Source organism: Gasterosteus aculeatus, chromosome 18, assembly GCF_964276395.1.
Source record: "Gasterosteus aculeatus chromosome 18, fGasAcu3.hap1.1, whole genome shotgun sequence".
NCBI classification, from domain to species: Eukaryota; Metazoa; Chordata; class Actinopteri; order Perciformes; family Gasterosteidae; genus Gasterosteus; species Gasterosteus aculeatus.
This window is the reverse complement of record NC_135706.1, coordinates 981,048-1,005,491: the sequence shown is the minus strand read 5'-3', so window position 1 is coordinate 1,005,491 and position 24,444 is coordinate 981,048. Positions and strand designations below refer to the sequence as shown.

Sequence of the window (24,444 nt, the reverse complement as noted above, 5' to 3'; positions counted from 1 at the left end):
GAGTCACAGGAGCCGACCGCGACGGATTTAGAGTCTTTGCTACTATTGAGCACCTTCGTCTTGTGTTCTTGGGACTCGTCTTACTCCTCCGGCTTTGATGGGGGTCGTCTCAGCTTGTTCCGTGTGTTCCTGCTGGTCTTTTTCCGTAAAAGCGTCGGCTGAATGACCTGTAATGTAACTTGAGCGTTTTGCTCTAATGGAGTGAATGGGTGGTGATATTGTGCAGAGCGGTGGATGTAAACCGATTGTAGGCACTCATAGTCCATGAGAAGTGCTCATCACAGCTCTCAGGCCGTGCTGCATCTGCAGAGTGGTAAACAGTCCTTCTCCTCCAAGGCCTCCATTAAATACAGGAAATTGACTTTACAACTTTAATACATTAGTGTTTTAAAAAGATCTATTCCCAGAGGTATCAGAACACCAACTATAACTAGCGACTGACGCCAGGTAGGAGCCTCTGGCCTGCAGGTCAGACCAGCAGCGAGCGAAGGATCGAGGATCCAGAGCTGCCCAGGCCGGGTGGAGGGACGAACACCGCCTGCGTTTAACATCTTCCACTGGGAAGCAGCTCACTGACTCACGCAACACTGACTGAGCTGACTCCTATTTAAGGAAACGTGACTTTACTTTGCGTCATTATCTATGAATGCATCCTTAATGCTTAGTGTTGGTGTCATGAATGTGTTCGCTCCTCTGGTGTGAGGATCCACACGCCGGTGACAGAGCGAGACGGAGAGTAAAAATACCTGTTGACACGTTCATGTTTCATTCGAGCACCAATTGTCAGCTGATGTTGTGTTTTTTCTTCTTTCGGTTTCCCTCAGAAATCAGCCAAAGGTGAGTACCAAACTAAACCGGTTTGTTCCAGATGGTTTTACCTGCTGTCCCTGCAGGAGGTGTCTTGAATCTTGTGCGTGTGTGTCGTCCTCAGGTCTTCGCCTATGACCACTGCTTCTGGTCCATAGATGAAGCTCAGAAGGACAAGTTTGCAGGTCAGTTCTCACCAGCTGCCTCTCTGCGTTTGGACCTTTTTGAGAGGGACTTGATGTCTCCGGACAGACTGAACTATTTACGTTATGATATCAGTCCAGGAAAGTGACCCTGTTCACCTCCACATGGGCCCTGCGTATTGTAGTGGGATCAAACCGCTGCGGTGGCGGGCCGTCTCTTCCCGATGTGCTAGATGTTCCCTCCACACGTTGGTGCTAAGTAGTGAGAGTTGTTGCTGTGTGTGAAGGTCAGGACGTGGTGTTCCAGTGCCTCGGGGAGAGCCTGCTGGACAACGCCTTCCTGGGCTACAACGCCTGCATCGTGGCGTACGGACAGACAGGCAAGTCGCTTTGAACCAGGTGACACGAACCCGAGTCCGCTGCTGGTTCCTGGACGCCTGCTGGATCCGCTCCTCTCACAGTGTCTCTCTCAGCGATGCTAACTCCTCAGGGAGCTGGTCCATCTGTTTGTTTCTCCCGGGTCTTGTGTCCTGATGTTTTGCCGTGTGAACTGCAGGCTCTGGGAAGTCGTACACCATGATGGGCTCGGCGGAGCAGCCCGGTCTGATCCCCCGGCTCTGCAGCTCCCTGTTCAGCAGGACGGTGGCGGAGGCCCGCGAGGGAGAGTGCTTCACCGTGGAGGTCTCCTACATGGAGATTTACAACGAGAAGGTCCGAGACCTGCTCGACCCCAAAGGGTGAGCCAACCGTTTGCTCACGGTGACCTGAAAGGCAGGAGGTCGCGCGCGTCACACGATGCAGAACGTAGCAGCGTATCTCATTGGAGCTGCCATGACTCCGATCGTCTGCAGCGCTGTTCATCAGCCTCCACTAATCATCTCCTGGTGACTCGAGATGATCCACACACCTCGTTGCAGGAGCTTTCACGTAGGACCCTTTTTCTCTCCAAACGGCCTCCGGCGCACACGCACACGCCTGGTGCACGGTGACATGTTTGCATGTGCGGATTGGTGAGAGAGAATAGTTCCTCCATTGAAGCGCTCAGTGGATCATCATGAAGGGTTGAAGGTTAAGTTTCCATGTGAGGGTGATGATTTTGTCATCGTTCTCAATAACGGTACTAAACTTAATTATTGGACTTTTCCAACGTGTTGTTTGGGCGCCACGGGAGCCACCCAGTAAAACAAGCGTTTGTATTTGTATTTGAGACGAACGGGATTAACCAGCGTCTCTTCTCTGCAGACATCGACAAGCGCTGCGAGTGAGGGAGCACAAGGTGATGGGGCCGTACGTGGACGGCCTGGCGCGCCTGGCGGTGTCCTGCTACAAGGTCCGTCGCGTCGAACCCGCCGCCAACAACAACCGGGACGCCACTTATCTCCGTCTAAAGCGGCGTGTTTCTGTCTCTGGCAGGACATCGAGTCTCTGATGTCGGAGGGGAATAAATCTCGCACGGTGGCGGCGACCAACATGAACGAGGAGAGCAGCAGATCCCACGCCGTGTTCAACATCATCCTCACGCACACCCTCACGGACCTCCGGTCCGAGGTACGTCGGCCATCAGTGACTCAGACCGCGGCCGCCAGGAGAGCGATGCGTGTGACGATGGCCGACGACAAACAAATGACTGGCTTCTGCTGGTGGCTGAACCAGGAGTCCGCTCACCTTCAGGTCACCTCGGCACCCTGCTGGCTTTCCTGTTGTCTCTGCAAAGGTTGCGATGGGAGAACGGCTGAAAGGGGCCGTTGGCTGTTCGCTTCCTTCTGGTCGCCGCTGTGTCAGTCCTTTTACCGGCCGTGGCCTCGGTTCCTTTGTAGGCGTTTCTCTGACTCATTAGAACCAAACCTCCGAGACGCCGACGGGGCCACAAACAAACAAAATGGCCGAGGCAGCTGCAGGCGAGGAGGCCGTGGCTCAAAATAGAGCGTAGATAAGCGCGTCGGGCCTGATAGGGAGTCTGGCGGAGGGGTGAGGCGGTGCACGCATTCTAAATGTAGAGTATTGATCTGGTCCAGCGCAGCACGTTGCTCTTCCCCGCTGATCTGCTGCGGCGATAGAACCTCGTCCCCCCCGGACCCCCTTCACCGTCCCCACTCACACCTCCACGCCGGTCCCCCGCGGAGCTTCCTCCAGAACAGTTTAACATGATGTGCATTTGTGCTCCAGACCAGCGGGGAGAAGGTGAGCAAGCTGAGCCTGGTGGATCTGGCTGGCAGCGAGCGGGCGGCGAAGACCGGAGCGGCGGGCGAGCGACTCAAAGAAGGCAGCAACATTAACAAGTGAGCCAACGGCAGCTGGGCGAGGCGACCCGGCTGCGTTCATCTGGGACGCGGTTTCCTTCTGTAACACCAGCTCGTTCTCCCCCCCTCCCTCCCCCCCTGCCTCCCTCCAGGTCCCTCAGCACTCTGGGCTTGGTTATCTCTGCCTTGGCTGACCAGGGAGGAGGGAAGAACAAGAGCAAGTTCGTTCCCTACAGAGACTCTGTGCTCACCTGGCTGCTCAAGGTCCACACAGATCTCCTCATCTGACCTCCACACGCACTTCTATGCTTCTAGTGTGGAGCTACTTTAATGAAGTCAGCAGGCTCATGGAGCCTCTGCGTGGTTTCTGGTGTTTTGTCCACTGAGCGGTTTGGGATGGTCTCTACCTGCAGGACAGCCTGGGGGGGAACAGCCGCACGGCCATGGTCGCCACCATCAGCCCCTCGGCGGACAACTACGACGAGACCCTGTCCACCCTGCGCTACGCCGACCGGGCCAAGAGCATCGTCAACCACGCCGTCGTCAACGAGGACCCCAACGCCAGGATCATCCGAGAGCTGCGCGAGGAGGTGGAGAAGCTGAAGGAGCAGCTCACGGAGGCCGAGGTCGGCATCGCCGCGTGGGCACTGGAGGAAGGAAGGAAGGCCGGCGTCGATGTGCGAGGAGTATTGACGCGGCTTCTGTCCCCCTCAGTCCATGAAGGCCCCCGAGCTGAAGGACCGGCTGGAGGAGTCCGAGAAGCTGATCCAGGAGATGACGGTGACCTGGGAGGACAAGCTGACGAAGACCGAGGCCGTTGCGCAGGTCACGCCTCATCAGTTTAACCTCTTCTGCCTCAAACTGAACTCACAGCTCGTTCCGTTTAATCGGGTAGGAATCAGATTGACGCCCTCTGTGTCCTCCACGCTGGGCCTTATTCCCCGGCGCTTTGCCAGCGACAGAAGCAGCTGTTGTTGAGGGACAACGCTTAGTGGGCCGCCGTGTGATCCCGTCGGGTAAAAGCATTTGGGATTCTGAAATCTAGCGAGATGCGACTCTTTGCCCGAGGGAGGAAAATCAAGTTTTCATTTCTCAGTTTGGACTCAGTGGAACAACGTGAGCTCTGCCTCAGCACCGGGTCTCGCCCTCCATTAGTCACCCCGAGTCGGGTCCAGGTTGAAATATGTGATTCAGCGTGGAGGTATTTCCCCAGCGTTCTCCGCTCCTTCTCTCTCCACCCTCACATTTCCTGGAATAGAATAAGCAGCCGATCTGTTCATTCAGTGTTAAATACGCATGATTTGTGCTTCCTGCAGGAGCGGCAGAGGCAGCTGGAGAGTCTGGGTATCTCCCTGCAGTCCTCCGGCATCCGAGTGGTGGACGACAAGTGTTTCCTGGTCAACCTGAACGCCGACCCCGCCCTCAACGAGCTGCTGGTCTACTACCTGAAGGTACTGGACGCGCACCGCGGCGCGCACAATGAAACGCGCGCACGTGGTAACCGTGTCCTCTCTGTGGTCCCAGGAGCACACGCGTGTGGGCTCGGCCGACTCGCAGGACATCCAGCTGTGCGGGATGGCCATCCAAGCCGAGCACTGCGTCATCGACATCGGCGAGGACGACGGCGTGGTGCTCGGGCCTCACGGCAACGCTCGGTGCGCACCGAACCGCCGCCGCGTTTGATCGATATCTCTGAACCTTCTCGTGTCTGTTCGTAAAGACTTCACCTGTGACCGAGGCAGCGGCGCTCGACTGCGGACCATCTCACACCCCGAAACGCACACGCGTTTAATCACCACACAATACATTCAGTGTTTGGACACACTTATTAAAAAGGACATTTACTGTCATCGCTCACATCCCTTTGTGCCACAAAGCATTTCTTTCATCGACTGAAGCCAAAAGAACAAAAAAGGAAATAAACACAACCCGGAAAAATCGACGTGGCTTTATTAGCACGAAGCGTAAAAACAGTGTTGCCAAAGCACCAACATGCAGCTGGTGAGAACACACACTCGTATTGGTTGTACCGCCACGTGTCGTCACGTCCGTTTCTTCCACCTGCAGAACGTGTGTGAACGGTGCTGCCGTCTTCAGCCCCGTGCAGCTTCACCACGGCGACCGCATCCTGTGGGGCAACAACCACTTCTTCAGGTCCGTCACGTTCACGATCCCGTTTCATTTCCTCAAACGGGTCCCGAGTGCAGACTTCTGATTGTGCCTCTTCTCTCTCTCTCTCCCATCCCTCGCTGTCTCGCATCCGGCCGCCGCCCCCCGTGGACACGTGCAGAATCAACCTGCCGAGACACATGGTCCACGCGGGGGACGAGGACGGCGGCGGCGCCATGAAGACGTGTTTGAGCACAGACCGGCTGGAGGCGGACTTCGACGCGGCGAGCGACGCGTCGAGCGAGCTGAGCTGCGGCTACGAGTTCGCTCGGGCCGAAGTCATGATGAAGGGCATGGGCCACAACGGTGAGCGGGGCCTCAGCCGGTAAACGCCGTGTTTGTCTACCATGAAAGCACCTGTGAGGCCGGGGGGGGGAAGGGGGAGGGGGGGCCGCGTATTTAGACCCCAAACGGTTCCTGATGCGAGTCCACTTGTTGCAGCCGCAGACGTCTTATACGTTTTAGGAGGAGCACCGCGTTCTCCTCCCATAAGGAGAAACGCTCCTCACGCTCCGGCTCCTCCCCCTCAGACCCTTTGCAGTCGGTGTTACAGACCCTCGAGAGGCAGCACGAGGAGGAGAAGCGCTGCGCTCTGGAGCGCCAGAGGCAGATGTACGAAGAGGAGCTGCAGCACCTGCGCCGCCGGCTGGCGCCGGAGCGGCCAGAGCCCGCGGGCCCTTCGGCCGGCCCGCCGCCGCGGCGCGCGCGGCGCTGGAGCGAGGACCGGTGAGCTGAAGCCGCGTGCGAGACCTTCACGGACTCTCAAGCCCCCCCCCCCGAGGGCAGGAGGCGACGCTTTTTGGTCAAACTTGTTCTGCGTTTGCGGCGCAGAGAGGCGTTGATGACCCGCAGCCTGCGGCGCCTCAGGGAGCAGATCGTCCGCGCCAACCTGCTGGCACAGGAGGCCGGCTTCATTGGCGAGGAGATGAGCAAGAGGACGGAGTACCTGGTCACCCTGCAGATACCTGCTGCCAACCTGGACGCCAACAGGAAGGTGCGTCTCGCAGACAAACACACGCTCTGACGCCGCGTTGAGGTATTCAATAAGACAAACGGGACACGTTGGCCTTCTAGTGACCATACGGCCTCGATCATGTCTAAGTCCTGTAACTCCTCACAGCTCCTCTCCCTCCACAGCGGGACGTAGTTTTGAGTGAGCCGGCCGTCCAGGTTCGCCGTAAAGGTAAAGGGAAGCAGATCTGGGCTTTGGAGAAGATGGAGAACAGGCTGGTGGACATGAGGGAGCTCTACCAGGAGTGGAAGGACTTTGATGAAGACAACCCAGTGAGTCCACAGAGTCGAGTACCTGTATGACACCTTGCTTCCCTGGTCGCTTAAATGCTTGAACGGCGGGAAGCAGAACGGGCGCAGCGAACAAACCGCCTGCAGACGCAAACGGAGCCAATGTGTTCAGTCGAACGGGACATTTACCTCCGTGATCTTCGTTCCCTCCCCGTTCTCGCTCGTCCTCTGCGTCCCAGGTGATGCGCTCCTACTTCAAGCGCGCCGACCCGTTCTTCGATGAACAGGAGAACCACAGTCTGATCGGAGTGGCGAACGTTTTCCTCGCCTGCCTGTTCCACGACGTCAGGCTGCAATACGCCGTGCCCGTCATCAACCAGAAGGGGGAGGTCAGTGCAGCGCGGTGCGCCGGTTTAATGGAGCAGAATCTCCCCATCTTGGTCCGGTGACCAGTGGGGTGCAGCCGCGTTCTCTGATCGGGCCCAAGAGAGAGCGGCGTGCTGACGGGCTGCTGCTCTGTGTGCTGCCAGGTGGCGGGTCGGCTCCACGTGGAGGTGTGGCGGCGGACAGACGGCCACGAGGAGGGAGGTCCGGGGGCGTCTGACCCCCAGCAGAGCGACACGGACGGAAACCCAGAGGAGCGGCGGCTGCACTGTGCGGTGAGACGTAGCTTCATTAACGTGGTGCCGGTTAGAAACGAGGCGTCCAACTGGTGTTAGACGCAACATCTGCTCGGCTCGAGTGAGAGGAAGTGGCTCCAGATGAAGTCATTGATTCCCTCTGGCTCTTTCCCTGGAGGAACCAGCGTATCTTCTCGTAGGTGAGACCCTTTCCGCTTGTCGTCTCCCCCCCCAGGTGAAAATCCTGCGCGCCGTCGGTCTGCCTCGCCACCTGTCCAACTTCGTCTTCTGTCAGTACCACTTCTGGGGGCAGGAGGAGTCAGTGTTCATCGCTCCGGATATGCAGCCGTGCTCCTCGTCCTCCCCCACAGACCCGGAGTGCACCGTGGTCTTCGACAGCACCAAGGTGACGTTCTCGAGCTCGCAGGGTCCCGCGTGCTGAGCGAACGCAGCAGACGCGCGAGATGAAAACCTCTCTTCCTTCCCAAAGGAGTTTTCTGTGCCGGTGTCGGAGGACTTTTTGGAGTACTTGTCCGAGGGGGCGGTGGCCATCGAGGTGTACGGCCACAAGCAGGCCAACCACCGCAGGAACCTGGCGCTGTGGGACCTCGGCGTGATCCAGGCTAAGACACGCACACTGCGAGAGAGGTGAACAAACACACACCTGGTGTTGGTGGTCTCGGGACCTTGGTCTTTAGAGGACGAGTTGGGATCCACAGCAGCTCGCTGCTCCGTCAGGTCAGAGGACGCTGTAGTCCAAGAAGTCCGGTGGCTTTGAGGAGAGCAGAGATGATGGCTGATGGCATCGTTGTAGATGTACATTATTCTGCACGTTGCTTTGCTGCCGCGCTGCCTCTCCGCGTACTGCAGGAACTCACCGACGTGTGCGCGCAGGTGGAGCGAGGTGACCCGACACCTGGAGCTCTGGGTTCAGCTGATGGAGCTGAACGAGGCGGGAGAGTTCACAGCCGTAGAGGTGCTTCCTGCCAAAGACGTTCGCACAGGAGGAGTCTTCCAGCTCAGACAGGTGTGGTGGATGTTCGCCTGTTGTATTTGCGGTTCGCTGGTTGGGTTTTCCGTCTCCACTTCCTGTCGACTGAAGAAACCTGTTGGTGTCTTGTTTGGTGACCCCCCCCCCCCCCCTCAGGGTCAGTCCCGTCGTGTCCAGGTGGAGGTCCGCTCCGTACCGGACTCGGGCACCATGCCCCTCGTCGCTGCCTCCATCGTCTCCGTGTCCATCGGAGACGTCAAAGTCCGACCGATCTCCAAAGAATCACAACAGGTTTGTGTTGGACGAGTGTTTCTCTTGTAGGAAATTGAAAAACTTATTTAATATCTGACTCAAATACCGTATTTTTTTATCTATTGTCTAATTGGTTCTGTCTGAATCTAAACGTCAGGGTGGGGATGAAGAAATGGACAGCTACCAGGTAAGTGCATCAACCAGCAGAAAGCAAGACGCGTGACCGCCTGCCGTCACGGAGTAACTGCGTGTGCGTGTGCGTAGGAGGCGGACCTGGAGCGGCTGAGGGCGCACTGGCTGCACATGCTCACTCAGAGGCAGGAGTACCTGGACCAGCACCTGCAGAAGATCGTTGGCAAAGCAGGTACAGCGGTGGAAAGTCCCACAGAAGGAGAACGCGCTCATCCTTCCTGTGCGTTCTGAATGGTTTCCTCTCGTATCAGATAAGTCTGAGGACGACGTGGAGAGGGAGTCCCAGCTGCTGGAGTGTCGCCTCACGCTAACCGAAGAACGCAACGCCGTTCTCGTGCCGGCGGCTGGCAGCGGCATCCCCGGAGCGCCGGTGCAGAGGTGCGTTTCAGCACCGCGACCCAACGTGCTGCTCTGTGGAGAGTCGGTCATATGACGATTCGCTATAACCGCAGCTCTTATTTATCTCATCTGGATTTATCTCACACCACTCGGCCGCGTGTGTCGCTGGCCGTCCTCTGTCTCCACAGGGTCCCTGCGCCCGGGATGGAAACGCACATTCCGGTCCTGTTCCTGGACCTCAGCGGTGCGTCTCTCCTCACCGATCCCTCCACGCTTCATAGCCAGTCAATCATAATAAAGAACCCGCCTCCTTCCCTCTGGTTTCCCCTGCAGCTGACGATTTCCAGTCCAGTCTGCCGGCCCCGTTGGCGGGGGGGATGGACGCGCTGCTCAGTGGGGAGGAGGAGGACGACTTCTTTGACCTTCACATTGTCAAACACTATGACCCAGAGGTAATGTGACTAATACCAAGTACACACGGTCTAACCAATACATCGATTTATATATAATATCTCAAATAATGTATATTTATATATATTATTTAGAATATGTATATATATAATATATATATTTATTTATTTATTTATATATATAATATATATATTTATTTATTTATTTATATATAATATATATTTATTTATTTATATATAATATATATTTATTTATTTATATATAAGTATATATTTATTTATTTATATATAAGTATATATTTATTTATTTATATATATAATATTTATTTATATATATAATATTTATTTATATATATAAATATATAATATATATTTATTTATACATTTATTTATTTATATATATATATTTATTTATTTATATTAATATATATATATATATAAAATTACTGGTGCACAAAAATTACAATTTATAATCGATTCATTTACATAAATAAGGTGTGTTAACAGCAGTATTCTTACTAGTACCAATTGAAATATTTGTTGAGAATCCCATCTAAACATTAAACATCAAAAATGAAACCAAAGCTATTTCATCTAGTCTCTCTCTGTAGTTCTGATGTTATGAACGCCCCCCCCCCCCCTGCTTGTGGACGTGCTCCTCCAGGTGAAGGCGGAGGCCTCCTGGGACTCGACAGTCCACGAGTGCCCCCAGCTGAGTCGCGCGGCGTCGGCGGCGGGCGACCAGAGGGTGTACCTGACGGTCAGCGCGCTGGTCCAGCTGAGCCACCCGGCCTACATGCAGCTGGTGCTCAGGAAGCGCGTCTGCGTCAACGTCAGCGGGAGGCAGGTGGGTGGCCCCAGGGCATGATGGGAAGGAGCAACGGCGCGTCTCCCTGAGCCGGCCGTTGATTTGAGACGATGCGTCTGTGTGGCAGGGTTTCGCCCAGAGCCTCCTGAAGAGGATGTCTCAGCGCAGCAGCATCCCCGGCTGTGGAGTCACCTTTGAGATCGTTTCCAACATCCCAGGCGTAGGTACCACGCCGCCAAGTCACAGACAACATCATTTCTTCTGGAAAGGGACCTCAGACACGAGAGAGGGGGTTTATTGTGCATTGCTGGAGGAAAGCATCATGCAGGACACGATGGTCAGGCTGTGGAACACGATGCCTAATGGGCTGCGTTGTCTCTGCTTACTGACTAACCAGCCGTGGATGAATGCTGTGCCTTTTGGCCACTAAGCCCCGCCTTGTCCCCACAGGACATCCACGGCCCGGAGGACCGGGAGATGCTGGCCAGGCTGGCCGCCAGCACCGAGGATGACCAGTCCGCCGACAGCGAGGCGGCCATAGAGAAATACTTGCGCAGCGTCCTGACCGTGGAGAACGTCCTCACTCTGGACAGACTCAGACAGGTCCGGACACAGACCGCATGGACACACGTTCACTCTCATTTAACAGTTCTGGCTTATTTCATTTGAGGGGATAAAATCATCCACAGCCATTTTCCTTTCCATCCTGACAGAAACCGTAACACAAAGCCTTCTAATAAAGAAACTGTGATAGTGACGCACTTGTGTGCTTGTTTGTGCGCGCAGGAGGTGGCTGTGAAGGAACAGCTGGCAGTCAGCAGCAAAGCGTCCAGGCGCTGCCGGAGCTCGCCGAGCGTCAACCGGGTAAGAGACCTGAAGTCCGAGTGCATAACTGTGGGCTCCTTTGTGCTGGGCGCTAACCCGTCTCACTCCTGCTCTAACATCTAACCAGCTGTCAGCCAGCAGTCTGGATCTCTACTCTCCTCACAGGCTCAATGGCTTCAAGGTGAGAAGTCACGTCCACTAATCCTCTGCTTTCTATCTCCACATGCTCGAGTTCTGCTTTTCTCTCTGTGGTTTTCTGCTTCTCATAATAGAGACTAGACACGCAGATCAGTGGATTCACTGGAACGAGGAACTATCTGTGCTCGGCCTGTTCGGAAAAATATACCTAACTCGTACCTAAATATTCGGAACAACTCAAAACCCAGAGAGAACAGCAATTCCCAAGAAGTGGTATTCTATCTATAAAGATCTAGATCTATCTATCGATCCGGATCTAGATCCAGTTCTGGCTTTATCTAGGTCCGGTTCCAGATTTGGATTCAGATCTGGATCCGGAGCTAGAAAGCCAGCTGTAGAGCTGGCTCTCTGGATCTGAATTTAGATCTGGCTCTCTAGATCCGGATCTAGAGCTGGCTCCCTGGATCCGGAGCTAGAAAGCCAGCTCTAGATCCGGCTCTCTGGATCCGGTTATAGAGCTGCTTTCTGGATCTGGATTTAGATCTGGCTTTCTAGATCCAGAACTGGCTTTCTAGATCCGGCTCTAGAGCCAAATAAGCTGGATGGATCTGGATCCGGATCTAGAGCTGGAAAGATGGACGTCTATCCATGAGCTTGTGTGTTTTTCAGTTCTCACTGGTCACCACTAGAGGCTGTTAAAGGTCACAGATTCATGAGACGCTCCTTAAAGGGTGTGTGTGTGTGTGTGTGTGTGTGTGTGTGTGTGTGTGTGTGTGTGTGTGTGTGTGTGTGTGTGTGTGTGTGTGTGTGTGTGTGTGTGTGTGTGTGTGTGTGTGTGTGTGTGTGTGTGTGTGTGTGCAGGGCTGGGAGAGCCACCAGGACCTTTCTTTTGTGCCTCCGTCATCTAGACGCACGCTGCCCAGCTCCATTTCCCACCACCTGAACCCAGAGACCGGTAGGACTGCAACCCCTCTGATGTCCTCAGCCTGTGGACAACTTCATGAGTCCTTCTCCTCTGAATCTTGATCTGCCACCTCAATCCCCCCCTCGCTGCTTCAAAAATATCCTTTCTTTTCTTTGCACCTCCTGCTCTTCTCACACCTCCGTCAGTGCATTCAGGCTTTGCTGCATCGTGTGTCCCCCCAGTGAAGGCCGTGCCGACGCTGCTGAAGTCTCTGCTTCCTGGTGGGGACCAGACAGCTGTCAATCATCAGCAGGTACGCATTCAGTGTGTTCTGCACACAACATGCATCACTGCAGCATCAATCTGCATATCCTCCTCAGCTAGTCTCTGCGTTGTCATGGAAACAGAGCTTATGGAAATACAAGCGACAGACAGATGAAGTGTAGAAGTGCCTCAGTGCCTGAAGCAGCTTTCAGAAGTTTGAGGTGACAAGTGCACAACCTCATCATGTTTTTAATTAATTATTTTTTTACTTGATTGATTAGATGACAGATTGTCATTTTAAAAACCAACGCCTATAATGTTACATTTACAATCTTTCGTTGCTTTGTGTTATGAACTTTGCTCCTTTGGAAGCAACCGGCTTAGTGATTGACACGAGCAGCTCTCTGCATCCACCAACCTCCAATCACGTGCTGATGGGGAGCCGAACACCGCGCCGCCTGATTGGCACCCGGCGCCAATCAGGGGAAGCTAATCAGCCAGATTGTGTGCCGCGGCGTCCGGGGGGGGGGGGGGGCGGAAATCCGTGGGAGCCTCGTTGTGTAATGAGCGACTTCTCTCCAGATGTTTGGAAAGGTCGACACCGAGTGTAGCAGATAGACTCTCTGCCAAAGCACCCAAATCCAACTGTCAATCTCAGATGCTCAGATAAATTAGAGGGACAACCCCCCCGGAGTGACGCACGAGAGGCAAATGATCCTCCTGAATTGTTGTACGTTGACTGAGTTGGTTGTGTATTCTGTGAGGCCGTCGGAGAGAGCAGCACCTTTCTGCCTCGTGATGCCTGATGAGCAGGTGTGGAACTCTACGGACCTAAATGAGTATTAAATGTGCTCGACAAGCTTTCGCCGCCAGTTTTATATTTGTGTCATTAAGCCAACATGTGTTTCCTCTGTCAGAAGGTTCCTCGCATCGTGGTGCAATCGGCCAGCGTGGACGAGGACTTGAGCAAACATCAGCAGTCAGTAAGTTCTGCACACACACGTGAGGTCACGTGCAGATCTCCAGAGTCCATATTTTACAATGCACGGAAAGACTTTGTGATCTAAAATGTAGAATACAATATATCAAATATATCTCAGCCGTATTGAGGGACTTTGGCTCATTTTTGGGGTTTGACGTCTCACAACTCTGATGTTTCCATCTCGTGGTCAATAGTTAGCTACTAGCTTGTGAAGCTCTTAGGAGCCAGATGTTTCTTTAGGGAGATGTTAGAGACCAAAACCTTTTCCAGCTGGACTGTTGTTTCATATCTGCTGATGTCGGTTATCTAGTCAACGCTTTCCTGCAGGGATTTGGCCTTCTGCTGCACGTTGAGTCACCAACACCTTCGTTGTCCTCATAGGTTCCCATTGAGGAAATCATTCTCCTGGATTTCCAACGCGAGACCCCCAGATCCGTCCCCCTCCCGCCGCCAATCATCCCAGAGGCAGAAGAGTCCTCCCCCAGCCCATCGAGCGGGTACATGTCTCCGGCCACGCTGTCCGACGTGTACACGCTGAGCTGGGACCTGCCTGAGTCCACCAGCGGCTTTGAGGTGGTGCCGGAGGAAGACGAAGGCGATATGGACTCCCAGTCCATTCACGTGGACCAATCAGAGCCGCTGCTGCTTCTGGAAGATGAGACGGCTAAAGACCGGACTGACTCTCTATCGGAGTCCTACCCCAACAAAGAACCCCAACAGCCTCCGTCAGCCCAGGTGATGGAGCGAGGAGACGCTGAATCAGCTGTTTTGAACAAACCGAAGCGAGACTCGGCCATCGACCTCGTCGAATCAGAGCCACTTAAAGATCCTTCGTTGGCACCAGAGACAGAAACCAAGCGGACAGACGGTTCACCAACAGTCCCCCTGAAACCACTGAGTCCTCCGGCAGTAGAACTCCAGCCGGCGGCCACAGAGGAGACGGAATCTGGACCGCTTGAAGGTCAAGTCGTCCCACAGCAGCTCAAACTAGACCAAAGACCCGAAGACCCGGCTCCACATCTGGTCCCAGATGTGTCTGCAGCCTTGGTTCCAGTGCCCGTCCCTTCTGAAGAGTTGGCTCGTCTCCCGTCGTCCAAAGAGCGAGCCTCAAACCCAAGTGGCACCACCGAAGAAGAGACACCTGCCGGTGCGTCAGAGAAAGCCCTCACAGCCCCGCTAGCGAACCCCTTCAAGATCCACAAAGTGAAGTCTTCGGACCTCCAGTCCTTCCAGCGTGTGGTGGCCGATGGGGAGGAGGGAAAGGCGGCTCCGGTGCACCGGGCCGGCAGCCTCAGCCTCTCGGCGCCGATGGAAAGCCTGGAAGTGGTCTCCGACTCTGAGGAAGGAGATGCTCTGGCAGTTCTTCCCGACTGGCTGAAAGAAGGGGAGTTTGTGACCGTGGGGAACAACAAGAGCGGCACCGTCCGGTACGTCGGCCCCGCGGACTTTGCCGAAGGGCTCTGGGTCGGTGTGGAGCTGGAGGTACCAGCAGGTGAGCAGAGCGCCGCCCAATCCTGTCGCTTTTTGATGCGTCCGACTCTCCGAATTTAAAACGTACCTTCCTGTGTCTCTTGTTCAGGGAAGAACGACGGTTCAGTGGGAGGCAAGCACTACTTCCACTGTAACCCCGGTTACGGCGTGCTGGTGAGGCCGGACAGGGTGAGCCGGGCCGCCGGGAAGCGCCGCCGCCAACAGCAGAAGCGCTTCAGCGCCGACCTGTCTGGATCCAGCCCCAACCTGGCAGCCCTCACCGCTCTGGCCAAAGGCGAAGGGGCAGCGAGCGGCCGCCACAAAAGAGAGAACCGCAAGTCGTGGAACAACTGAGCGGCTCGCGGTGTGTCGAACCCGGACGGAGCGAAACACGGCGCCGTCTAGTCGGGGATCCATTTCACCTGTTCATCGATGCAAAGATCACCCTCTTCTCAGTGACTTCAACTTGCCAGGCTAAGGAATGCTAAGCTAAGCTACAACGCGTGTGAGATGTTTATATTAAGTTCTACTCAGCCGTCGTGCCTTGATGGACCCGACCTGCTGTCGGCGGGTTGATCGGTTTTATTTGAGCTTGTTTTGTTTCCTTTCTGTGTAAATCGTCTGTTTTAGGAAAAAAAAAAGTTGCACTCACTTTTCTGACATTCTACTGAAGTTTTAATCAACGTATTACAATTGATAAGCGACTCATTTTTAAGGGGAATAATGTTTTTCACGACTTTGGAATAATAGGGTGTGGTGATTGTCAAATAATCAATTTTATACTAAATCGGATTGCTTATTTCCAGATGTCGAAAAGAAAAATCACCTTTTATATTGTAAAATTTCATTCGACTGTGATCAACCTTTGTGGAGTAAAGACTAATGAACAGTCTCATTGATATAGCTTTATTCTCTTGTACATCATATATATACACATAGCTATATATGCATTTATATATCATACTAAAATAAACACAAGTTAAAAAAATGAACAAAGAAACTGTACAAAAAATGTTTATATACTACATCTTAATTACAGAACAGTCTACTGTCCAAAAAAGGCACTAAATTGTGAAATGGGAAATACAGTAACTTTGAACTTAAGTAGATTAGAGATGCAGCAGCATCATCCGTCCTCGCTGAGCTATTTGGGAGGAAGTGATGGCGTTTGCACCGGGGGGGTCACACCAAACTCCAGAGGGAAAAGAGGTTTGCGTCTTTTTTACAGTTCATAAATAAACACGTTTGATTAGAGTGCAATGAGAACTGCATGCTGGGTACGGCCTCGCTCACACGCCGCTTCCACTCTTTAAACATTCTGCAGGGACGTCTTCTCCTGGCGTACCGGCTCGTACCGCAGCCCGAGTAACTTTAGGCCTGTAGTAATAAATCATGGAGTTTGAACTTTGTCAACAGCGATTCTAAATAAGGTGCATCATCTTTCACAAAGTGTTTTCTTCTTATTTCACTGACGTTCGGTCAAATAAGACACACGCACGAGGACAACAAGTCAGGAGAAATTAAAAAGCACGATTCATTTAACAATAAAACAAATGTCATTCATTTTTTGTACATTACCATTAAAGCATAAATACATGTTTTTATCTTTGACAGACGCAGTAGCTTGAAGAGTCCCTCTTCCGTCTCATGAAGACGTGTCCAAGGCAGATGTTCCCTTTAGAGCGGCAGGTTACAGGGAGGAGACAGTTAGCTTAGCGGCTAGCCTAGCGCGGTCCTTTCAACTAAAGCTTCACTAATTAACGTGATAGATCATCTGTACAAGTAGAAAAACGGGGTGAAGAAAATGGTTTAAGCGCACAACGTTTTGGGAAAAACAAAACTCATTTTCTAAACTTCATTCTTTGTATGGCTTCAAGTAGACGAAACATAAAAGGTTAATTGGGAAGCTTCAGAGGAACATTAGGCTAGGCTAAGCTAAGCTAAACTAACTGTCTGGCGGTTCAAGCTTCATTTTAACGTCTGGTCAAAGATGATTTGGGAAAAGTTCCAGCCGGGCCAAAACAAAAACGTAACCACTTAATATTGCAAAGTTAAATGTCTTTGATTCCCTTCAAGCAGAGCTTTTACCTTTGAGGTTATACGGATTAAATAAAAAGCAGGAAGTCTCAAGACTTCCGGTGTGGATTTAGTCTACTTTAATACCACCGACATTTAAAAAAGCACATTTGATGCTCCGTAGAGAGGCAGCATCACAGAACGAGTAGCTTCAGGGCACCTCATCGGCACGCCGTTAGTACCACAGCGGCGCCGTGCGCGAGGAACAGCTCAGAGCATCTTTTCCTTTGGCATGGATGACATTTAAAAACAAACGCACGTCCCCCAATTAGAGCCGGATTATCACATTGACCCTCAATTTGATTCTTCGTAGCCTCGAGTACAGAACAACAATTGTGTCCCCAGAATACGGAGCAACAGGAGTAAATCCAGTCGCCATCGAGGCTAAAAAACAGCGGAGAGGAAGCACTGCTGCTGTTGGATATAAACCTCAGACTCCTTTTAGTTATGCGTACTGAAAAGTCTCTTGTTGTCAGGGAGAGAAAATAAAAGTGGGAAACCTGCTATATACTGCAACAGCGTAAAAGGTGCAGTTGTTAAGGCCGGCCTCGAAGGTCTAAGGCTTCTTCTGCATGGAGCTTTTCATCCAACAGCAGCAAACAAGAAGCTTCTGATGATCCGTCCAGAGAGGAAGGGAAGGAAAACTCGCCTGACTGCACAAAGAAAAAGGCTCAATCTTCAGGGGATCGTAGGTCGCGTGTGACTCAGAACCATATATATATATATATATTATATATATATGGTTCACATCATGAGGTGAGACGGAGGGGGGGCTCAGGCTGGACGGGGGGAGAAGAGGTATCCTGTGAGGAGTGTATTCCGTGGACATCAGAGGTTGGGTGGTGGGGGGGGGGGCGGTTTACCTGGACGTTGCGGGTGGAGGAGGGAAGGACGATTAGCACGGTTTACTAAGTAGCATCACTTCAGTTTCTTTCCTCGGCTCTCGCTCTCCTCCCCATTTCATTCGTCTTCCAGGGACTCGGTCTTGATGTCGTTGGGGACGCCCCCGGTCCTGGACAGGGCCAGGATGGTGTGGTTGACGGCGGCCATCTCCACTGCCAGAGAGATGGGGTCCTGGTGCTCGCTGTGCGCCGCGCTGTCGTCCTGGGGCGGGGAGAGAGGGAAGGTGGGTGAGTTCCTTTACAGGAGCCAAGGTGTCGGGAAGCTATCAGCGTTAGCATCTGTGGCTAGTAGCCGTTCGGCCTGTTGGAGCTGGTCCTGGATCAGCTGTAACGTCTTTGTTGGGGAAAGTCGACACTACGGGAAGCTGAACAATGAGCGTCTCCTTGTCTCCTGAGATGTTGACCTGTCCCCTGTAAGCCGTGTCTGCTCGTCTGACTCATAGAATCACCTTCAAACGGCCTCTCGTGTTTTTAAGTTGTCATCAGCTATTAAAACGCTTCCTGGTGACCAACGTGTCTGCTGCCGTCTAAAATCAGACGCGCTGGACAAAAAGAGCTGGTGGCAGCCGTCATTGTAAACCACATTATTACCAGAGATGCAGCAACACATTGATTGATTCAAGGATCAACCGTTAGCTTAGCATAGAAACTGAAAATGGAAAGCATGGCTCTGGTCAAACGTTCACTATCCAACACGTTGTGTCGTGTGAAAGGCTTTAGAGGTGCTAGCAGCCAGGATACAAGGAGACAGTTTTTAAATGATTCCTCGTGGGCAGAAAGTATAAGATGTTGCTATTTGAACTCCTCACATATCGGAGGAGAAGAATCAGTAAATGTTCACTGCACATATTGGGTTGTAAATAACACGCAGCGCCTTGCTTCTAACGCTGATCTGTACCTGGGTGGGCGAGGTGGGCTCCAGGCGGTAAAGGCCGAAAGGTCGACTGAGAGGCCTCTTGTCAAAGTAGGGCAGGTCGCATGCCTGCAGGAAATAAAAGCTCCACATGAAACATCACGATGGAGGAGGAGGACCTCGCCCCCCCCCCGTCAGGGTCCCTACCTGCTCTGAGAAGTCGTTCCCGTCGATGTCGTCGCTGTTGGAGTGTCCCCCGGGACTCTGCACGTCGATCCCGTGACTCTCCAGGATTGTGGCTTCTTGGAGGAAGAGGAAGGATTGTTAGATTCACTGTGGTTACACGCCGATGTGCGAGGAAAGTTGGTTTTTATTAAATACGATGATCCTTTATTAGTCCCACAGCGGGGACACTCATGGCACCACAAGTAGACAACACACACCGATAGCAGGTGCACCTTAAAGGATCACTGCATGAAGACATGCTGCTGGTTTGAGTAGTTAGCCGCTCTAATGGCCAAACAGCAGCATTAGTTGGCCTAAAGTAACATAAAGGTAAAGGATCAACAGCTAACTAAACTAACACATGAGGATTAAATATTTAGCTACATTGAAATAGTTCCCTAAAAGAAATGGATTATCTTAAAATGCTACCGGGCTGAGGAGGCTGTAGCAGAATGCAGATTAGCATGTTAGCATGTTAGCACAGACTAACAGCAGCGTGCCGTGGCGCCGCAGCCTGCAGGTCAGTGCAGGTGAAAACGGACCAATTAATAACCACAGAGCTAATTAGCTAACGAGCGCTACGAATGCTTAATTCCATCAAACAGACAGACACATTACCAATGTTGGCGCGTCTCTTGATCTCTTTGCGGCGGTTGGCGAACCAGTTGTAAACCTTCAGGGACGTCACGCGCTCCAGATCCGACAGCTTCTTCCCTGAAACAAATCACACTTTGTTATTTTGTTAAACTGTTATTTTGTCCCAACGCGATGGTTGGATTATATAACTTCCTATTCCAGCTCATGAGGAGCACAGAACAGATGTTTAAGTGTGACCACACCCCCCTGTGGGGCTCACCTGGCTTCTGGATGACGGCGTTGCAGGCGTTGGCGATCTCCTCCCGTTTGGCCTCGTCTGGGTACTGGTTGTCGTTGAAGTAGCTAAGAATAAAACCGTTTTAATCAATTTCGCTGAAGCTGAAGCTGTTTACAAGCAATGTCAAGGCGTGAGGTTATTATGAGCACGTCCTCCAGCCCGGCTGGATGTCCAGACTGTTTCCTCTCAACTCCATGTGGAAATAAGTTATGAGACGGCTCCTCCGCTCACCTCTCCATCACTGCCAGACACTCTTTCCTCCACGTGAAGCGACTTCCGCGACGCAGCCGGAAGGTCCCGGGCGCGGTGGTGACGGGGGGCGGCGTCTGCCTCCACTCCATTTCCTCCAGAGGCAACGGAGCCGGCCGCATGTTCAGAGTGGCACCTGGAAGCAGCAGCGGATTACAGGTGAAGACGGTAGGAGGAGTCAACTCTGGGAGGCGCCCGCGGCGACTAAACAAAGCGGCAAAAGCCCGAGATGGCGCTGACGAGGCGCCGCCCCAAACCGAGAGGGAAAGTAGAGGAGTGTTCCGTTTCCCGCGGCTGGTGAGCATTGAGAGGAGCAGGTACCTGGCGTGGTCTTCTCCAGCGTGTACCAGCGGTAGAAGGCCCTCTTCTTCTGCTCGCTCAGGTCGGAGCCGTGCTGCAGCAGCCAGTGGGAGATGCGGCTCTGGCTAATGCCTGGAAAGCAGCCGGACATCAGAGGTTTATACAGCAGCCCGATACATCATGGTATATATATATTTATATATTTATACATGGTCTGTGTCCATGGCTCTACAGGTTATACCTCTGAACACATTTCACCCTAAAAACTCTGTCAGAGGCACAACCACTTTAGCTTTAGCCTTTAGCTGCACAAACAAATTAATTCAGGGTCTGAAATGGTATATTTATATAAATGTACGTAGATTAGAGGTGAGATTCACTCTCCCTTAAAGCGTAAGTGTCCCCGTTATGAGAGGACATCCTCCCTTTTAAAGGAGCCGCCCCAGCGGACCTTCTCTGCACTGCTTAGAGGAGCAAACAAACGTGCTGCTACTGACCGGTGACTTGTGCCACCACGGCCTGAGAGATCCTCCTGTTCCCCAGGAACGCCTTGATCTCCTCCTTCACCAGGCTGCTGTCCCTCCTGCAGACACACAAACAACACGGAGCACGGCGCCGAGGGTCATGCATGGGCAGGCGTCCAGCAGCAGGTACATCTTCAGCGGCGGCGTGACGGGTCGATCCCTTCACATCACGTGTCAACCAGTATACCAGGATACATGCTTATCATGGCGCTCACTGCTGCGTGCACGCTCAGGGGGGAGACGTGGCCTCACGTGCACCAGCTCAAATGCCAGATGTGAAACGTAGAAGAACTTTGGCTCCATTACATTGAATGTACAGTCAATGCTACGCTAGGCTAATGCTAATATAGTAGCCCTTTAAGTGGAAGACTTTCCCCTCCCATCCAATTGGGGGGGTCTCCCCTCAGCCAGAGGTTTAACATTTACAATTATTCACCGATGTCTGCGCACGGGGGGGGGGGCGCTCACGCTTGCACAATACCCGGAGGCGGACAGAGAGCGCAGGAGGTTTGAGTGAACATGTGAACACTGAGCTCACGGCGCGCTGTGGCGTCACGCGGCGACGCGTCACGACTCCCAGACACCGATATCCTCCACAGCAGCTTGCTGCTAAACTTAGAGCGGAGAGACGCTGCTCGACACCCACTGAATCGATGGAGCTCAAGCTGCTGTACGTGCCTGAGGAGGAGGAGGGAGGAGGAGGGGGGGAGTCGACCCCCCACAGAGACACTGCAGGGCACCGTGGATGGTTGAAGCGCCATTTCTGAACGCCTGTTAATCTGTTCCTCGCTTTGGAGGCGCAGCCTGTGAAGAAGTGATTCTCGGTTCCTCCTCTTCCTCCTCCTCCTCAGTACCGGCGCCTGATGGGGATCATGTGATCTCATCCAACGCTCAGGAACTAACTCTACTTCTACCTATGACTAAACACACGTGTCCCAATAACACAATGGACCATCACACGCCACACGTCCACCACGTTGCGTCTTTCCAAGGGCAACGAGGGTGGAGCCTGCTTCACCTCCGTGACCACTGACCTCATCAGCTCCTCCACCTTGTCGTCGATGTCCAGGTCCTCCTCCGCGGCCTCGAACCCGAACGCCCGCGCTGCCGCCGCGCTGTTCACCGGGTACCTGGGCGGAGACAGCTTCCCGTTGGGCGTGGCGGCCAGGCTGTCCCGACCGTTCTGCGACAGGGCCACCAGCGACACCGGGGAGGACAGGGCGGCGGACGGCGGCGGCGGGCCTGGAGGCGGGGAGGTGTCGTAACTGTTGCTGGGCGACGGCGAGAGCCCGCCTTCCCGACCGAACTGCGTCTGTGTGGAGGTGGAGATTTTGGGCGTGGTGGAGGACGTGGCTGCCGCCGAGTGATCGCCGGCGGCGCCCTCGCCTCCGTTGCACGCCGCGGAGGAGCTGGAGGCGGCGGGCGCCGCCGAGGCAGCGTTGCTGTTGTTGGCGTTGGAGGCGGAGCTGTTGGCGCAACCGTTCGCTCCGCCTACTCCATAGCAGGACGAGGAAGAGGAGGAGGAGGAGGTGCGGCGGCCGAACTTGTCGCCGTGCTCCCGGTCCAGCCGGTCCAGCGTGTCGAGCGCGTGCAGGATCTCCGGCTTGCTCATGCCGCTGCGCCGGAGCCGCTGCAGCAGATCGATCTGCTCGATGGTGAAGCGCGGCTCCTCGCTGAACTCAGACATCCTGCTGCCGGAGGAGAGACGAGACAGACGGGTCGGGGGAGACAAGCCGGGGGACAGGGAGGGAGGACACGGGAGAAGTTAAGGACAGAAGAGGAATGGAGATGAGAGGTCAGGCGGACGAAGCGAGAGGACGAAGTGGGAAAAGAGCGGAAAGGAAACGCAGCAGACGGGAAGTGGTGCGACGGGAGGAAGAGGAGCGAGGCAGAGTACGAGGAGAAGGAAATAAAGAGGCAGCAAATAAGAAAAGCGGAGACAGGAGCGCGAGATAAGAGCGTGAGAGCAAGAGGAGGCAGGGAGGGGCCATGAAATCTGCTATTTTTGGGAGCGCGCGCAGAGTCACCTTGACAGCTGATGCTATCTTAACGTTCTGACTGCCGTTCTTTAAGCGCCGCGACATCTCGCGGCCCGGCGCCTCCCACGCGTTGTGCTTTTCACAAGCACTTTGCTGCGCGCACAATCAATGCCGCTGGAAGCGAGACTGCGGCAGATATTTTGTTTATCTTCTGTGGCAGCCGCGACCGGCGCGGATACGATGGCGCTATATAAGGGTCACCGGCGTTTCTCCTCTGCGTCAGACCACAGAGACAACGCGTGTGTGCATGTGTGTTGTGTGTGTGTGTGCATGTGTGTTTGTGTTTCATTTTCAAAGCTCAGTGTAAACAATCTGCAACGCTTCACATCCACCCAGAGAGGAGAGTCACTGGAATACACTTCTCACTTCTGCTGAGCGCCACCGGAGAACATTGACTACATCCTGAGGATATTAACTCAGTAAGTCATGTCAAAAACAAGTGACACCAAGAGGGGGGGGGGACAACAACACACACACACACACACACACACACACACACACACACAGAGATACACACTGACCTCAGCAGCCTGAAGGATCAGCTTCTTTCAGAGTGACCGTGAGCACCTGAAGTGATCAGCATCCACGCTCACGCATTCACGAAGTTAAATGTATATTTACGGTGTTTTCGTAGCTGCGGGTCACATGACGCAACCCCGCACGGTGACCCCGCTTCTGCTCTCTAATCACGAGACACGCGTTTGGCAGGTGATGCACCAACTAACGGGTTGGATCATCCACGTGATGACGGTGCAAACAAGTCCCAGAACTCACAGCAGAGAAGAGAAGACGCTGCAGAGCGGCGGACCCCGCCGGGTTCGTCGTCGTGCACAGTGCCTCGTCACCGGGCGCGTGCATGGGACGCCCCCGGTGTCAGGCTCGCTAACGGGTCCCAGCACCGACCATCCTCTGCGGGACCCCCCCCCCCCTCCGTGCGCTTTCGTTTCGCGGGGATCCGTCGCTCGTCCCCGCACCGGGAGAGACCACCGGGCGGGCGCCCGCTCCCACGCCCTGTCGCCCGGGAGCTAGCGGCGTTAGCACGCGAATCCGTGACGGGCGGGCAGTGCCCCGCGCACCGTTACACCCGCCGGCTCGCAACCCCTCCGCGACCCGCCCCGATGCGGGTCGCGTCCCAGAGCGCCGAGCGCACACCGACACGCTGCTAGCGAGGCTAGCACATGCTAGCGAGGGAGGCTCGCGCTGCGGAGCGGTTAGCATTGCGTGCTAGCCCTGCCAGCGCGGAAGCTAGCAGGCGTTAGCCGCCGCTGGCTAGCGGGCGTTCGATATCAACAACGTCGCCGTCGTGTGCGTGTGAGAACACGACTTACCTCGCTTCAAATCGTCAAGTGAACCATTTAACTTTGGCAACTTGCGAACTCGTCGCCGTGCGGCGTCTTTCACTGCGGCCGAACAAGAACGCGGTGCGGCTGCGGCGCCCCGTCCGACCCCTACGCGAGGATGTCTGTCACTAGCGAATCATTCGCCCCGGCGCTTTGTCTGTGTGACAACAGCCATGTTGACAACCAGCGCCTCCCAGCAGCCGCGCGGGAACTGTAGTCCTGCTCTCGCGCTGCGCGTCCGCCTGCTGCGCACTAAGAACTACAAG

At 53.9% G+C, this 24,444-nt stretch overlaps 2 protein-coding genes across 20 annotated transcripts in view; one reads left to right on the top strand and one right to left on the bottom strand.

Annotated features, from left to right (window-relative positions):
- LOC120808530 (kinesin-like protein KIF13B) overlaps positions 1–15,796 on the top strand; it is a 35,332-nt gene extending 19,536 nt beyond the window's left edge. For 2 of the 12 annotated variants that reach the window (XM_078093906.1, XM_040161506.2), the window contains 38 exons: positions 825–837; positions 932–992; positions 1,238–1,330; positions 1,507–1,687; positions 2,193–2,280; positions 2,364–2,498; positions 3,117–3,229; positions 3,343–3,454; positions 3,604–3,816; positions 3,905–4,015; positions 4,507–4,641; positions 4,715–4,845; positions 5,258–5,344; positions 5,481–5,665; positions 5,890–6,085; positions 6,191–6,353; positions 6,497–6,643; positions 6,841–6,990; positions 7,132–7,260; positions 7,457–7,627; positions 7,712–7,869; positions 8,116–8,248; positions 8,369–8,503; positions 8,622–8,651; positions 8,729–8,828; positions 8,908–9,034; positions 9,184–9,239; positions 9,329–9,447; positions 10,070–10,252; positions 10,341–10,433; positions 10,664–10,816; positions 11,000–11,077; positions 11,166–11,219; positions 12,038–12,131; positions 12,287–12,393; positions 13,262–13,327; positions 13,708–14,818; positions 14,906–15,796. In XM_078093906.1, the coding sequence (XP_077950032.1) occupies positions 825–837; positions 932–992; positions 1,238–1,330; positions 1,507–1,687; positions 2,193–2,280; positions 2,364–2,498; positions 3,117–3,229; positions 3,343–3,454; positions 3,604–3,816; positions 3,905–4,015; positions 4,507–4,641; positions 4,715–4,845; positions 5,258–5,344; positions 5,481–5,665; positions 5,890–6,085; positions 6,191–6,353; positions 6,497–6,643; positions 6,841–6,990; positions 7,132–7,260; positions 7,457–7,627; positions 7,712–7,869; positions 8,116–8,248; positions 8,369–8,503; positions 8,622–8,651; positions 8,729–8,828; positions 8,908–9,034; positions 9,184–9,239; positions 9,329–9,447; positions 10,070–10,252; positions 10,341–10,433; positions 10,664–10,816; positions 11,000–11,077; positions 11,166–11,219; positions 12,038–12,131; positions 12,287–12,393; positions 13,262–13,327; positions 13,708–14,818; positions 14,906–15,150 (5,656 nt within the window). In that variant the 3' untranslated portion in view covers positions 15,151–15,796. The remainder of the gene's footprint in view (positions 1–824; positions 838–931; positions 993–1,237; positions 1,331–1,506; positions 1,688–2,192; positions 2,281–2,363; positions 2,499–3,116; positions 3,230–3,342; positions 3,455–3,603; positions 3,817–3,904; positions 4,016–4,506; positions 4,642–4,714; positions 4,846–5,257; positions 5,345–5,480; positions 5,666–5,889; positions 6,086–6,190; positions 6,354–6,496; positions 6,644–6,840; positions 6,991–7,131; positions 7,261–7,456; positions 7,628–7,711; positions 7,870–8,115; positions 8,249–8,368; positions 8,504–8,621; positions 8,652–8,728; positions 8,829–8,907; positions 9,035–9,183; positions 9,240–9,328; positions 9,448–10,069; positions 10,253–10,340; positions 10,434–10,663; positions 10,817–10,999; positions 11,078–11,165; positions 11,220–12,037; positions 12,132–12,286; positions 12,394–13,261; positions 13,328–13,707; positions 14,819–14,905) is intronic. The other 10 variants (XM_040161501.2, XM_040161500.2, XM_078093907.1 and 7 more) reach the window with 10 other exon arrangements.
- LOC120808533 (homeobox-containing protein 1) lies at positions 15,687–24,394 on the bottom strand. Of its 8 annotated transcripts, none has more exons than XR_013453453.1 (11): positions 24,167–24,394; positions 21,834–22,487; positions 20,773–20,858; positions 20,297–20,407; positions 19,958–20,111; positions 19,709–19,791; positions 19,471–19,566; positions 18,835–18,929; positions 18,673–18,756; positions 17,736–17,976; positions 15,687–16,173 (listed from the first exon to the last, which is right to left on the bottom strand). XR_013453453.1 is itself a non-coding variant. In XM_040161512.2 (10 exons), the coding sequence occupies exons 2-10, from the start codon at positions 22,484–22,486 to the stop codon at positions 17,833–17,835; spliced, it is 1,506 nt and encodes a 501-aa protein (XP_040017446.2). In that variant the 5' UTR covers position 22,487; positions 24,167–24,394; the 3' UTR covers positions 15,687–17,832. The 8 variants fall into 8 exon arrangements, 4 of the variants coding, with proteins under 4 accessions (XP_040017446.2, XP_077950052.1, XP_040017445.2 ...); XR_013453455.1 differs by having other exon boundaries at positions 18,835–18,926; XR_013453452.1 differs by having other exon boundaries at positions 21,834–22,490; positions 24,167–24,374.
- Positions 24,395–24,444: the final 50 nt, after the last annotated feature.

What these genes read in the sequence shown, in the direction of transcription:
- LOC120808533 (XM_040161512.2), bottom strand. Translation starts at nt 22,486, where the DNA reads ATGTCTGAGTTCAGCGAGGAGCCGCGCTTCACCATCGAGCAGATCGAT. An exon ending in GCTGGAGAAGACCACGCCAG is followed by an intron (nt 20,112 to 20,296) that starts GTACCTGCTCCT and finishes TGCTGCTTCCAG; the next exon opens with GTGCCACTCTGAACATGCGG. An exon ending in GGAACGACTTCTCAGAGCAG is followed by an intron (nt 18,757 to 18,834) that starts GTAGGGACCCTG and finishes TATTTCCTGCAG; the next exon opens with GCATGCGACCTGCCCTACTT.